General features: G+C 41.0%; 3 protein-coding genes and 1 pseudogene across 4 annotated transcripts; 2 read left to right on the top strand and 2 right to left on the bottom strand.

The window, feature by feature from the left end:
- The first annotated feature begins 994 nt into the window (after positions 1–994).
- On the top strand, positions 995–1,993 carry LOC135651888 (heat shock 22 kDa protein, mitochondrial-like). 2 transcript variants are annotated; one of them, XM_065172474.1, is made up of 2 exons: positions 995–1,284; positions 1,386–1,993. In XM_065172474.1, exons 1-2 carry the CDS (start codon positions 1,062–1,064, stop codon positions 1,817–1,819), a joined length of 657 nt encoding a protein of 218 aa, XP_065028546.1. In that variant the 5' UTR covers positions 995–1,061; the 3' UTR covers positions 1,820–1,993. The 2 variants fall into 2 exon arrangements, with proteins under 2 accessions (XP_065028546.1, XP_065028545.1); XM_065172473.1 differs by having other exon boundaries at positions 995–1,287.
- Positions 1,994–2,802: 809 nt separating this feature from the next.
- Positions 2,803–5,197, top strand: LOC103969634 (14-3-3 protein 6). Its single transcript, XM_009383223.3, has 4 exons — positions 2,803–3,376; positions 3,530–3,652; positions 4,739–4,855; positions 4,960–5,197. The coding sequence occupies exons 1-4, from the start codon at positions 2,894–2,896 to the stop codon at positions 5,011–5,013; spliced, it is 777 nt and encodes a 258-aa protein (XP_009381498.2). The 5' UTR covers positions 2,803–2,893; the 3' UTR covers positions 5,014–5,197.
- A 347-nt stretch (positions 5,198–5,544) lies between these two features.
- Positions 5,545–6,443, bottom strand: LOC135651474 (L-lactate dehydrogenase-like; annotated as a pseudogene).
- A 990-nt stretch (positions 6,444–7,433) lies between these two features.
- Positions 7,434–14,042, bottom strand: LOC103969633 (exosome complex component RRP4 homolog). Its single transcript, XM_009383221.3, has 7 exons — positions 13,724–14,042; positions 13,365–13,466; positions 12,898–12,943; positions 12,541–12,630; positions 10,589–10,654; positions 10,384–10,452; positions 7,434–8,274 (listed from the first exon to the last, which is right to left on the bottom strand). The coding sequence occupies exons 1-7, from the start codon at positions 13,882–13,884 to the stop codon at positions 7,813–7,815; spliced, it is 996 nt and encodes a 331-aa protein (XP_009381496.1). The 5' UTR covers positions 13,885–14,042; the 3' UTR covers positions 7,434–7,812.
- Positions 14,043–15,122: the final 1,080 nt, after the last annotated feature.

Here is a 15,122-nt window from a genome sequence, read left to right as displayed (position 1 = left end):
TGAGTTCAACTTCTCGAGACTAAATATGAAGAGGTGAACTTTTGAAACATCAATTACAACTACACTTGCTTGGAGAAATCTTTCTTCCCTCGTGTCCAATATCAAAGCTGATATTAGAAAATACATTAGGAATGACTCCTCGATCGGCACTTGGGAGGAACTTTGGATAGATAACATCCCTATCATTATGTGGCCAACATTTGTTAATGTTGAATTCATGAATTATTACAATAAAATTTTGATTTCCTGCATGAATCTGCTTAGAAACTCCGTGATCTCTCGATCTTTATTTTCATCCGCTCTTGATTAAGGGGATTTTTAGCATTCATGTCTCGAATCCATCTTGTGAAGATTCTTGAATTTGGATCCTCACACCAAATGATAGGGCCTCTTCTAACAGTGCCAACTGCTTGATGAGGGAGAGGAATTGCAACTATGAGCAGCACTGACCTAAGATCAAAATAGACTATCTACGTTTGATTATATGTCCAAAATCATGCACTCTCAACCTAATTCATGTCCCAATTGCAACTTGCACTCGGACTCTTATCTAAAATTGGGTCGGGTTAGGATGAGATCTCAATCCGGCCCAACTTGGGTCGATTTTTAGTTGATTCGAAACCTATCTCTATGACGATCTGAACTTTGTTGTGTACATATAGATGATATCAACAATTATATCGACATCAAATTTATTTCGACTTATTTACTGCATTTCTCTTAATTTGCAAACTGAATTAGCAAGTTGCACGACCAAAACACATCCACTCCTTTAACCCGACGGCTTCTGGAACATTCCAACCTCTCGAAGAATTAGCTAGTTTATTCGTTAGAGTGTAAAAATATCTGCACGGGCCTCCCTGGGAACTTCTCTAGAACATTCCCCGCTCTCCAGAAGCTCCTACGGCGTTCCCTCGGCTTCCTGCGCAAGAAACCACCAAAGTGCCCACTTTTGGTCCCCTAAATCCCCTCTATTTAAACCCTCGTCCCGCTCCTCTTAAACCCCATCATCGTTGCTGCTCGGCTCTCTCGATTCCTTTTGCTTGCTGTTTTCGATCCCAATGGCCGCCATGATCGCCTCCAGGAGCGCTGCCCTCTCCAAGCTCGTGGAGAGGCTTCTTGTCTCCCCTGGTCGCCCTGTGGCAGCTGCCACCACTCGCCTCTTCAGCACCGGCACCCTTCGAGACTACGATGACGACAACCGCGACGTCGACCTCGAGCGACGCCCCGACTCCCCCGCCGCTGCTCACCGCCGCCGCGCAGACTCATTCCCCTCTCTCCAAGGTAGTCGTCATCTCATTCCATGTTAATTTCGTTCTGCCTCTCGGACCCCTTTCGCTCTCCCTGCCGTCGAGATGCTGAATCGAGGGTTTTGTGTGATGCAGAGGTGTTCGATCCGTTCAACCCGACGCGGAGCCTGAGCCAGGTGCTGAACCTGATGGACCAGATGCTGGATAACCCCATCTTCGCAGCGGCCGGGCCGAGCGGCGCCGCCGGCGGGCTCCGCCGCGGGTGGGACGCGAGGGAGGACGAGCACGCGTTGCACCTCCGCGTGGACATGCCGGGGCTGGGGAAGGAGCACGTCAAGGTGTGGGCGGAGCATAACACCCTGGTCATCAAGGGGGAGAGCGACAAGGAGGCCGGCGAGGAAGGGGAAGAGAGCACTGGACGTAGGTACAGCAGCCGCATCGACCTGCCGCCGGAGTCGTACAGGTTGGACCAGATCCGAGCGGAAATGAAGAACGGCGTCCTCAAGGTGGTGGTTCCCAAGGTGAAGGAGGAGGAGCGCAAGGACGTCTTCCAAGTCAATATCGAGTGACCACCGTTCGCTGTCACGGACATTGGCACAGCTGAGTCTTCCCTCTGATGGATGCATCGTCGACAATAAGATTAGGAATGTAATCTGCGCTGTTTACCCTTGTTTTCGCGTCACCCCTTTGTACTTACCTTTGTCATCTATGTCGATGGAAAGATGGTGTGAGCGTTAATATCATTTTGCAATCACCTCTGTTTTGATGCACATTTTCTTCGACATCAAACTCGCTAACCAAATATGGCAACAAACGTGCGGAAAGGGTGGCAAGGGATTAAAAATGCGCCAACTCCTAAACAATAATTGTCAAACTGTCTACAATAAATGTAATAATCAGGAAGAAGGGTCTTTTTATCAGCGACATTAACTTCGTATAATTTGCTTATTGGTGCATGCCACACTCAGGCGGTAGTATGCTCGTGGCCCCAGCAGTCTTCCAAGCTCAAACAAATGGGTTTGTCAGGCAAAGGAAATATAAGGAATATAAATACAGGCTTGGACAGGGAAAACAGAGCATAGTTCCCAATGGATGAAGCTGTGGGGCAAAGCAAAGACTTTGGAGTTTCCGGCCGTCCGCTTATAACCTCTATGCGCACCTTTTGGGGATAAGACTGAAGCCCTACCTACCACGGCCGACGCTGGAGAAAAAGAAGAGCACAGTTACACTTACCTGAAATCGCTATGGTCTCTGGAAGCTGAAACATGTGGGTCCCACCACCCTCTAATCATCGGCAAGGTAGACGACGGAGCGACCGTTGATGAGGTACACGAAACATTCTTCTGCTTTATGGAAAGTGGTCAACGAGAAGATGAAGCAAATACCTCTTTGGCGTTATCTGCCCTCCTACGACGCGAGTCCCCGGAGTAGTGATTGGTGGTCCCCACAATAGCGTTCCTGGAGGGCTCCGCACTGTTCTGCAATCATCTGACGGGTAGATGATCTTGGGCTGACCGAATAATTCAAAGTGGAAGGTCTGCTCTTCCGAATTAAATCCACCAATTTCTCACCCTTTCTCTTCATTTCTTCCACTTCCTCAAAAATATCTTTGAACTCTCTGCGGCGTGTGGGTGGCGGCGGCGATGGCGGCGACGAGAGAGGAGAGCGTGTACATGGCGAAGCTGGCGGAGCAGGCGGAGAGGTACGAGGAGATGGTGGAGTACATGGAGAAGGTCGCTGGCTTGGCGACGGAAGGGGAGGAGCTCTCCGCGGAGGAGCGCAACCTACTCTCCGTCGCCTACAAGAACGTCATCGGCGCCCGCCGCGCTTCCTGGCGGATCGTCTCCTCCATCGAGCAGAAGGAGGAGGGCCGCGGCAACCACGACCACGTCGCCGCCATCCGCGGCTACCGCAGCCGGATCGAGTCTGAGCTCGCCTCCATCTGCGGCGGCATCCTCCGCCTCCTCGACTCCCGACTCATCCCCGCCGCCGCCGCCGCCGCCGACTCCAAGGTCTTTTACCTCAAGATGAAGGGTGACTACTACCGCTACCTGGCCGAATTCAAGACCGGATCCGAGCGCAAGGACGCCGCCGAGAACACCTTCTCTGCCTACAAGACTGCTCAGGTTTTGTTTCTTCAAACCTTGATCCGCTTTATCCCACGCCATCTGTCTCTATGGTTAGGGTTTGGGATCGGGCTGGCAGATCGCCTCGACCTTTAATGAGGGTATCCTTGATCTTTAATGGGATTTTGATTCTGGAGTTATGGGATCTGGCAGGACGTTGCGCTGGCGGAGTTGGCACCGACGCATCCTATCCGGCTAGGTTTGGCGCTGAATTTTTCGGTGTTCTACTACGAGATCTTGAATTCGTCCGACAAGGCTTGCGATCTCGCCAAGCAGGTTAGTAATCAGGATGCTCTTGCTATTATTTGTACTCAAAACAGTAGTCTTTGTGGTTTAGGTGCTCAATTTTCATCAGATGAATTTTTTTAGGATTTAATTAGGTATCTTTTTTTTTTGCTTCTGTGTTTCATTTGATTTGTTTTATAGTTGAAAATAGAATCAGTGGAAGTCTCCTTGATAAGGTAGCTTATGCTGGTTCCATTGGGAAAGCTCGAACAAGCCCCTGAAATGTTTCGATATTATTTGCAAAGCATTTGATGTGGTCATGGCCCAACACTGACCTCTTCAAAGACTTGTCAGCAGCAGAGTTGAAATTTTGTGGTGTAGCTAATTGCATTGTAAGTTCTGAGAGCTTACAAGATCATATTTCAAAGATGAACTCTGTCTTTTTATCAAGGGACCTTTTTGGATTTATTAGTGCGGTCAAGACTTTCTTTCTTTGGCATAAAATTCACTGATCTCGAACCTGTTGAAGATGCTCATCTCTCCCTCTGCTGTTTTTTGGTATCTCAAGCATCCAGGCATTTTTCTTGGACTTCTCTTGATCCATCTAATTCCATCGTCGCAATTAATGTTTTTGTTACTAGTTGAAGCGTGAGTAGCGTTGCTAACTGCGCATGACATTTCTAAGCTTTCTAACATGTGGTGTGGTGTGGTGTGACAGTTTATATGTTTGATCTTATGGAGCTTCTTGTAGTTTTATGAAGTTGTATTTTGTTCCAAAAGTGTTCCGAAGAAGTCTACACTCGTCATATCATGCACAAAGATTAGTAAGTTTCATGTTCCCATTTCTTTCCACTTACTACAGTGATGCACTCTCCAGATAACACAGAGATCAGCTCTCTGATTTATTTTGATATGACCTAATGAGGCAATGCCATTATGTCTGTCGTTTTTTTCTAACTTTGGGGCATTCTTGGTTGATTTCTATTATCTTTTTTTGTGATGTTTTTGGTGGTCCAATTCTTTTGAATGGGATCTTTTTGCTCACTAGTTATATTTTTGGAACAACCAATCGTTATAATTGAAGAGTTTGTCTCTCTCTCTCTCTCTCTCTCTCTCTCTCTGCTTCTCTGGTTTTAGGCTTTTGATGAAGCAATTGCTGAGTTGGATACTCTTGGAGAGGAATCATACAAGGACAGCACTCTAATAATGCAGCTCCTACGTGACAACCTTACGTTGTGGACTTCCGACATGCAGGTGTTATGTCTGCTTCAACAAACATTCAGACACTTTCATTTAATTGCCATTGCTTGAAAACTTGTTTCTCATCCGATATCCTGCTTATCGATGAATCTTTGTAGGAGGATGGCGTAGATGAGATGAGAGAAACATCCAAACCTGACGACGGCAATTGACTGGTTGCCGGTGCTGCTCATTGTGATTTTTAGGTGCTTCGGCTTGCAGGTTGCATCTGATATGGAGTATGTAACATTGTTGCTTGTCTATGGTATCTGACGGTGAACGATCGTTTGTTGAAGTCGACCTTTTCAACTTGTTATGTTTCCGACATCTATGGAATCTAATGGCTCTACTTTTACATGTAACGAGAAAACTTCTTGGTTGGCTGCCTGATGCATATGCACATACATGTTGTTGCTTCACTTCCATGAAGCTTGTTCATGTGGTGGGCTATCGGACAGGTGAGGATGCGAAAGCTTTACAACAAACCAGATGCAATTGCTGACTGAAGCCACTGCACCAGTTTCGCTATGCGGCAACCAACACAGATGAAATATCATTATGCTATAGACGAGCAAATGTCCATTGTGTTCAGATCCCTATATTTATATTTTTGTAGTTACGAAAATAAAACGATCTAGTTTTTATGGATAGAAACATAAAAATAAAAAGTAAAAAAATAATTTTAAATTTGGTAGTGGATGATGTCATTGGCGTCGGCGGTGACGGACCCCTCCCCCTCTCCCTCGAGGTGATTGGCGAGCATGAATCGAAAATGCGTAGGTAGTGGCGGACCCCTCCCCCTCCCCCTCGAGGTGATTGGCGAGGGCATGAATCGAAAACGTGAGGAGTCGAGGTTGAGAGTTGGCTTCCAGGTGATCGGCGAGCATGAATCGGAAACATGAGGAGTCGAGGTTGGTCCTCGACTCGATCACCCTATTGGGCGAAAACCTTGATAGCTTCCAGGTAATTACGTCAACACAATCCACCGAATTTGACACCACCAGCAACAGCATCCATGGCGAGTATCACACTAGTGGCAACACAATCTCCTTGAATAGTGTTAGATTGCACTACAGTATGTTCAGTCGTATCTCCCCTGGGATCTGTCGAGCGTCGACCGTGATGATGTAGATGTCCGAGTTCGCCATCATTGTATAGTCCGGAGACGCTAAGATCCGAGTGCGCAGGAGAAAGGCAACGACGTGTTGCAGGTCCAGCATCTCCCCTTACAGCTTGTCGGGTTTAGCATCCACCGGCACTAGCTTGTCCATCATGATCGTTTGGGCGATGGTCATGCCCATGTTCCTGGCACCGATCACGGATATCTTGGTGTGACGTTGAGTGGAAGACGATGACATCGCCTGCTGGATGGGGTGAAACAAGGTCCTGTGTATGTCATCGGCGAAGGTGAGCTCCAGGAAAGATGACACCTTCATCTTTTCAGGCCGAAGCTATGAACAAGATTATAGAAGAATATAGATAGGGATTTTCGCTTGGAAGCTATCGGGTTTTCGCCCAACAGGGTGATCAGGTCGGTGACCAACCTCGACTCCTCGCGTTTCCGATTCTTGCTTGCCGATCACTTGGAAGTCAACGGTCAGATGTCCAAGTAAGCGAAGAACTCATCAACATTCCGTCCATCCATGGTCAATGAAGAGGGATGAATAAGTTGGATAGAAGGGTGAAGGGAGGGAAGTGAGGGAATGGGACTAGGAGATAAGAGGAGGGTAGGTTAGGGAACGGGACCAGGAGACAACGACAAGGTGAAGGGAGGACAAAGGGGTGTGGAAAAATGACGGACATGCTCAACACCGGAGAGAAAGGGAGAGTGGTGCGCCACCACCAACACTAGCGCCCGCTGCTCGATGGAGGGCGATAAGTAGAGAAAGAGAAAGAGAGGACAAGGGGGTGTGGAGGGCGATAAGTAGGGAGAGGGGTGCACCACCACGAACACTAGCGTCCGCTATCGATGTAGTCCACCACCGAACTTAAATTTTTATTTTTATTTTTATTTTTATTTTTATATTTTTATCACTAAAAATTAATATAATTAAAAAAATTTAACCGTTTCACTTCCTTAACTACAAGAATATCAATATAATTTTTTAAAATATAAGAATTAAGACGTTAAATGAATCTCCCGTTCCAAAAAGCTCACATTAAGAATCTTGCATACTAAAAACAAAGAAGGAAAATGTCAAGATTATGAACATTTATGAGACTTTCAAGGAGTAGAGCTTCCGATGGGAGCAATTTAAGGTGGGTTAGAATTTTTAGGTGTCGGAAGTGGTCCAAATGAGAGGATTCAGGATGGCAGTTAGAACATATATATCATTTTTGTAAAATTACTATTAAATGTAATTATAAGGATATATTAAAATATAAATGCTCGCTAACAATATTGCTTTGCATAAAACCTAATGGGAAGAAAAAAACCATACCACTAAATAATTGAGAAATCATGGCTTTTTCACACACAGGGAAAGAAGTAATTCTTTCCAGTATCTTCACATATCAATACCTATGTAATGTTGATTACTGGCGGATTCTGAAGGCTGACTTCAAAATCATCCAAAACAAAAGCAGAGATGCCTCGGTCATAACTTGACAGACATTAGAGATAACTGATCCTGATCTGGAAACATTAGCATAAACACATTGTAAAGGCATCAATTACCACACTTTTTGGGTTCCAACCACCAGCTGATTTATCTGATGCAGAACATATCAACATGATTGAAACCAGTTGAAAGGTGTCAAACTTCATGGATTTAACAACTCGGTTCATGGCTTTTCTGATAGGCATGTCATCAATCTCAATTAAACACAGAAGTTGCGGTTTGATGTCCAAGAACGGCCTAGTTCTGGAATAGCTTCACAAGCCCTTCACGCACTAAAACTACTTTGGATACAGAAACACCGAAGCCAAGACATTCTGAACGGCCGACCTACATGTTTGATTTACCCTAGGATTAACCCTTCCTTCTAGTCAGGGAAACTCTGCGCTGGACCTCCCTCTCTGCAGTCTGAACATAAAATTCAGCTGCAAGTATGTCTTTTATATCTGTATTTGATGAGATACTTGCTTCAACTGTGTCAACAATCACTTCAACAGTGAGACTGAAGCCCAAGGCACAGAGCAAACGCACGGAATTAGCAACCCGACATACATGCTTCCTGATTTCAAGTGGTGTGATTTGCTCTTGCACTTCATATGTTGCTTGTCCCACCTCGGATTTGTTAACTAGACCTTCTCTGTTCTCTTGGTCTACCATCATATCATTTTCTCCATTTGAATTTACATGTTCTCCGACCCAGATGAATCCATTACATCCAAGAATCAAGTCAACACCATAGTTTTCTAGATGGTGAAAATGCTGCTTCCGACGCTTCACCAAATATGCTGGGACAGTAAGCAGCATACCCCTCTCAAGCTGAAATAGCATTTCACGTCCAGTATCATAACATTATAACAGAAAGAAGAGAAGAGACTGAAATATAATACACAAATATGAAATGGATTCAATCAATGTAGCTAATACAGCAAAAGGAGCCTGAGGAAAGCTTTCTTATGTCAGGAGGTATATAAAGAAATGCCACCAGCCTTTATGTTGTGTCCTCCCAAACTCTAGTTCTCATTCTAAGAAATCCAGACAATATAAATTCCCTAACCCCCCCATATCTAACTATTCGAGATCACTTACATGGTTATTTCCCAAGCTACATTTTTTAAGTATAGGCATGCAGTTATAAGCGAGGCCAATAAAGATGATTGCTCATGATATTGGTACAAGGAACACATACTACAACATGCAACAGTCAGATCCTAATTCAAGTATACTAACAAAACATTTGGTAATTTTATGAAGAAAGGCCAAGACAATGGTGACTGAAAATATCCTGTTCACAGCAAAACATTAACAGCTAACTTTTAGCATCCATAAAAGAAACAAATCTGACCAACAAGAATGCAAGTGTCTCACGTTCTTCCTGAAGATGCAAAGATGCTGCAATAGGTTATGCCAGTCTCATAGATCTCGAGATTAACAAGAACTACATTAGAAGAAACCAATCGGGTTTTAACTCCGTTAACACTGATAATCAAGTCGGCTCACACTGGATGTCAGGTTGATCTGCATATTATGTGTCATTCTCGCAGCTAAAAAGAAATAACTGTTGGATGCCAAATTTTGACGATGAATAACTCAGTTGATAAATTAAATGAACTAATCTCCTCAAGTGATTTGCAAATAATCGAGTCAAAATGGCTCGTGGAGAAAAAGAGTTTTGACTCATCTAAGAGCCTAAAGCGGACTAGACTAAACAACATTGGAAATATCATGGATCTATTACACAAATGTGCAAATTAACAGCATGACAGGTCGTGAATGGATGCCAGAAAATGCTGACCCAAGCCTGGCGATGGCACCACCTACGTGTGTAACAGCACTGACCCCTGAGCCTGTTACATCAGGCGTAGACACTCTGGTGATGGCACCATCAGAAGACCATTGGATCTCTAACAGCTAGAATCGTAACCTTGTGACAAAATTCTTAAATGGTTGAGAGGACCTTAGGTAACTATAAATATCCCCATCAAGGTACGGGCTTCAGGTATCAAGTGCAAAAAGAGAAAACACAATTGATTTTGAGCATTTCTCGTGTTGTAAAGGTGTAATCCCTTGGCTTTCAATATCTCTAAGTCTTCACCTATGTTTGTCTTCTTGTAATTGAGTGGATTTGAGTAAAAGAGAAATCGAGAAATTCTTGTAAAGAGGAGTGATTCTTAAAGCATGAGATTATCCTTGGAAAGGAGAAAATTGTAAAAGCTATTTGACCTTCCCGGGTGAAACAAAGATCATCAGTGTAAATCCATGACCTCTGGTGACAAGAAATCTGGAGTGGACATTAGCCATTGGCTGAACTAGTACAAAATGTTTTGCATATATTTCTTATTGCTTGAGTGTTTTCAATTCTTGGATTCTTGTCTAAGTTCTCTTGCACAAGTTCAAGTTTTTGGTTGAATTATTAACCACCATCTTAGTGCCACTGTCAATCCTAACAATAACCTGACCTTCTTAGGGTGAAGTCCATCTTGTTTCTTGCATGGGCTGTAATGACTAATTATATCAGAGCATTAATTATTCTCAAAAGTGCAAGCGATGTTGGGACCTACTGTGTACACAGCAGAAATCTAATTCCATGGTGCAACATTGCACATCGATGGAGGGAATAATACGGTGGGTTTACATAACCATATGAATCCATCACCTATAAAGGAATATAGTGATCCAATGGGTCCTAGTGATAACAAAGATTTTTAAAGAGGCGAGATTACAATCCCCAAATAATCCCACATCCATCCATGATCATTGTCAAAATTTGCAATGATGATCTCAAGAGTTCAGATCTAACACATTTGTTCTCTTATGTAATTTCTTGCAACTTCAGTTTCATGGTTAAAAAACTTTGGAGACAATAAGCTATGAAGTTATAGTTAAATAACTTTAAAGAACATGCAAAATAATAACAATATGATTTACTTTTCCATATTTCTGACTTCTTGCTTGTAGGTGCAGGCTCCCATCATGCTGAAAGCCACGAACTTCAGCCTGAAATTGAATAAGTAAAACAGATTAGCTAAAGATCATTCAGCAAGTCTCATTAATACCAATGCAGATGACTTTACTAATGGGCTGAAATCATATTTTACCAACTCCTCATTGTAGCAACAGATAAATTACTTACGCAAATTACATCATTTTCTTCAAAGATACTGCGCATATTGAGTTCATCAACTGCAGTTCTCCGCCTCTATCATTTAGAATGAGGTGAACCAGGAAACAGATTAGCTCAACCATACTAAAATATAGTTAGGGGGAAAAAGGAATAGAGAAATATATGAATGAAACTCAGAGCACTAGGAAAAGAAAGCAGTAACTAGATATTACTGAGAAAAAAAGTAAAGCAAAGAGTAGCCACAAAATCACCCCTAGAGTGTCAAATAGCTCTATGGAAATGCTGCAGCAAACAAACAATTTGCTTAACTGAACCTAAAACACAAAGTAGAGAATATATAATGCATTATTTTTTCTAGACTTCTTTATTCTTACAATTACATTTTTTTTGCTTTATCTATCATAATATAGTAAGACCTCCATTTCTCCAAGCCTTTTTCAATTACTCAATGAAACAATGTGATCTTAGTTTCATCCATGCTATGAAATCTATCTACCTACTCACTAGTGAAAGCAAAATGCAAGGATGACACTTGATATGCTATCAGTTTCGGTAATTTATCATACTGGTATCGCATCATAAACCGTCCAGTATTGTATGAAAAAGTAAACAAAAACAGGTTACCAACCATTACCAAACCACATGGTCCAATACAGGTCCTTGATCAGACCGGTAAACAATGGTCAGCAATCTTTGGCAAAACCCACCTCTCTAAAACATGTACAACTATCCTTGTGTATGCCAAGATGATCCTAAAACTGAGACAAAATTAAATTTATTATGTTTCATATAGATGCCAAAAAAAGACAACTCAATAATATTTTATATTTGTTTACACACACTCGATGACTTAAAATCAATGGTGCAAACAAAAGATATATAAAGTACTAAGAATCTTTGCCACTATAGATTCAATGGAGTTTGGCAAAATCAAGCAATAATTTTTTTTTCAATCTATAAAACTGTATTTTCTAGTGACAAATAATTTGCACTCTCAAGCAATTACACCATAGTTATTAGCAAGATTTTTCATGTTCATGCTTTTTTTTCTGGCAAAGACAGTCTTATAAAACTACCTCAGGACACGCCTCCCTTAAAAGCTACCTATACCTAATTTCCCTTCATTAATGTGTTCATTGTTAATGTTGCTATGAAGTTATTTAACTGATGCCACCATGACATTACATGATAGTGTCAAGAAACATTAACAACAATAAAAAAAAGAGTTAAGGCCCCAAGCCTAAGGAGGTAAGTCTTACACTAGCTATCAGCTGCCTAACACAAGATTGTACAATAAATACAGATTCAACAATAAGCATGCATGTATACAGTTATTGTGGCAGCAAATATACAGTTCAATTTTCATTGTCAAAAAATATAAATCATATTGTAGCATTAAGTAAAGACATATATAAATATTTTGTCTCTACTTCACCTAAAGATGTTTATTAGATTTCAAATATCAGGACTATGCATTATACAACAAATCAAATTCCCAAAAAAAAATCCTAATCAGCAAGGCATCACTTCCCGTACTTTTTATTGGTTTACAGATTCAACACTGTGCTTTCCATGTTGTCCAAGAACAATGATAAGTTACAGTAAACCATTCAAATATAGATATGCTGCAGGTGCTTTATAGATAATCATTTTATCATCTAGAGTTAGATGCCACTTGGGAAATTTTTGGTGCTCCTCACCCAGATATTCTGCAGTCAGATGCACATTACTTTCTTGATGAAATTACTAACATAGGTACAACAAACAGTTCTTTTAGCATGCACCAACAACAGCTCTATTATAAAATCCATGTTATACAAGATGCGAGAACTTCTGAATTGTTTATAATTGGTTATGTAGTGATAACCTGACACAATATAATAAATATAAAAATAAGAACCTCTGTTCTCCAATATATGAAGAGCTCAGAGCTTGAAGAGGAGACAAGAATTTGATCTCACCTGAATACCATCTGGAAGATTCATTGACGAAAGCATCAATACTGCATCTTGACTAAAATTTATCTCTAATCTCCAGCGTTTTGGAGCAATCTACAAGACACAATGTAGAATCATTTAACAAAATAACAGATGAAAATGAAAAGAGGAAATATTACAAGCCATGTTGCTAAGTCAATTGACGATTTACTGCTGACTGCACATATATTATAATTTTATGATAGTCAAATATCCACTGATAACCATCTTAAATAAGATTTTTTTTGTCTTATTATAATTCAGATAATGATAAATTGTTTATATATTTTATGTGATAGCAAAAAGAAATGTATATATAGATTTATCATAAAGCAACAAGACCTCAATGACTCGGCCGACGATTATATCTCCAACCTCTGGTTTGTACCTACAAGGAAAATAATTTTTCATTTGTAAGTCATGAAACAACAAATCAAACATATCATATGAGGAAGAAAGACAGCATCATCTAGTCACTAAACATATGTCCTCACTGAGAGACAATACAGCACTTTAGTTACAACAAATTCTTCTGCTAAAAGAAATCAATGCGGTCGATAAGTGGAGTATTGGAAAAACAAAGAATCTTATTGTAGTTGACACACTTGACCTGGGTGCCTATGAATCAAGGATTTTTTGCAAATTAGTACAAAAGAGAATTAAGAAAATATACGGATACAATCGACTAAGTCATGCAGCATGATGATTCTTGACCAACTAAACAGAACATTTAACAAGCATAAAGGATTACAACATCAAGAACAGAAATAGTGCAAAATTAGGAGAAGAGGAAGGCACAGTATCAGTACCTGGCTCTCTGAGCACGGACATACACCAGTTTGTTTACTCGCTCAACCACACCACAGAGAGTGGCCACTACTTCGCCGTTGAGATCGGACGTCCCATGGCCCCTGACCATCACACGAATTCAGGAGCAACCATGAGATAGGAGGAAAGCGTAAGATAAATAGGGACGACCGCAACAAAAAGACCATTAACAGAAGACAAAATGACTGCAAATCTTCACCGAAACATGGAAAAGAAGGACGAAGGAGATGATTAAAACAGTTCACAAGGAGAGAGGAGGATGTGGAGAAAACCAAAAAGAAGATGGAGGAGGAAGAGAGAGAGAGAACGAAGGTTCTTATGGGTCAGAAAGCGCACACACTTAAGGATGCTGTCTTCGTGGTTGACGGGGATGGTGTCGGCGACGACGGTAACGGCGGAGGCGAGGGAAGCCATGTCCTGGAGCCGCTGGAGAGCGGATTGAAGGCGCACCCGCTGGGTTTGGTTCAGCGACAGCCGCAACTCTCGCAGCATGGTAGTCATCCGCCGCCTGGCTGCCGTTGCGCTTCCGAGAAGCGAGATTGTAAGGGAAAGCGGGGAGGCTCGGGATTTTGGGCCGCGAGTTGGAGACCAAATCGATGGCGAATGAGAGCGGCCGAACGAGAAGACAACTACACGGCCGACTTCGCTAACAAAATTAACCTAACCAGAAAGATGAAGTTTTTTCTATCAAAAAATCAAAAACAATTTAATATTTTTTTTATCTTACAAATAACTCCTTATTATAAATGAATTTATTACACAGAGTTGTTTATATTTATTGTTTCAAAATAATCTCACTCCCTCGATAACGACTTTGTTTGCTTGTTAACTTTGAAACTATCAACATACTATTTTTAAATATTTTTTACTGAAATCTGTAAAAATAGTTTTGGATAAACACATGCTCTTAGGCAATAGTAGTGTTCAAGAAAAGATAATAACAACATTTTGATCAAATATCATAATGAATTAACTATGAATATAATATACAAGTTAGATAATAATAAATAAAAAATATAAAATCATTTGATTAATTAATGTTCATATTCACATCACAAAATGCATATGATATTATCGACAAATATAGTTAGTCATATCTATGTACTTTATCCAGATTTATCATTCAATATCTGATGGATACTTCTTTCGATAAGCGAACGAAAATAAACTACATAATAAGTTTCATAATTATCGCATGCACTAATGTACCATAATATACATAAAATTCAACCAATGATAGATAGAAAAATTATCTAATTACTACATCTAACGACTTGTTAATCCCTATAAGGAATTGCACTTTAATGTAGTAGCCCTCATCTAATTGATAAGGATCATCTAGGTTCTTTTATCTTATTAGACTCGCATGCCATTTTGTAACATATAGTTATATCACTATACCATTATATGATCATATTATTGTATTGTTAGTTGAATCAATCAATCGTATAATCACTAGATCATACTTGCAGAGTGAAATAAGTATTCGACCCAATGAGTGCATGATGGGCGTAAAGCTTCTATCATATGGGGGTATAACCATGATCTCTATACGAACCTAAGTAGATAACTCATATGTCTATCAATCATGCATCAAGCACGCACCTACATATACATTATGATTCCATAAATGTATCAATAGGAATGTGAATCATTTACCATGCATCAAACATGTACATGCATATGCGAGATAAAATAGATGCATCGCTAGGAATATAGGTCAGTAATATAGGTATCAC

Source organism: Musa acuminata, chromosome BXJ3-10, assembly GCF_036884655.1.
Source record: "Musa acuminata AAA Group cultivar baxijiao chromosome BXJ3-10, Cavendish_Baxijiao_AAA, whole genome shotgun sequence".
Taxonomy (NCBI): domain Eukaryota; kingdom Viridiplantae; phylum Streptophyta; class Magnoliopsida; order Zingiberales; family Musaceae; genus Musa; species Musa acuminata.
Note: the sequence above shows the minus strand (reverse complement) of the source record. Positions and strands in the feature narration are given on the sequence as shown.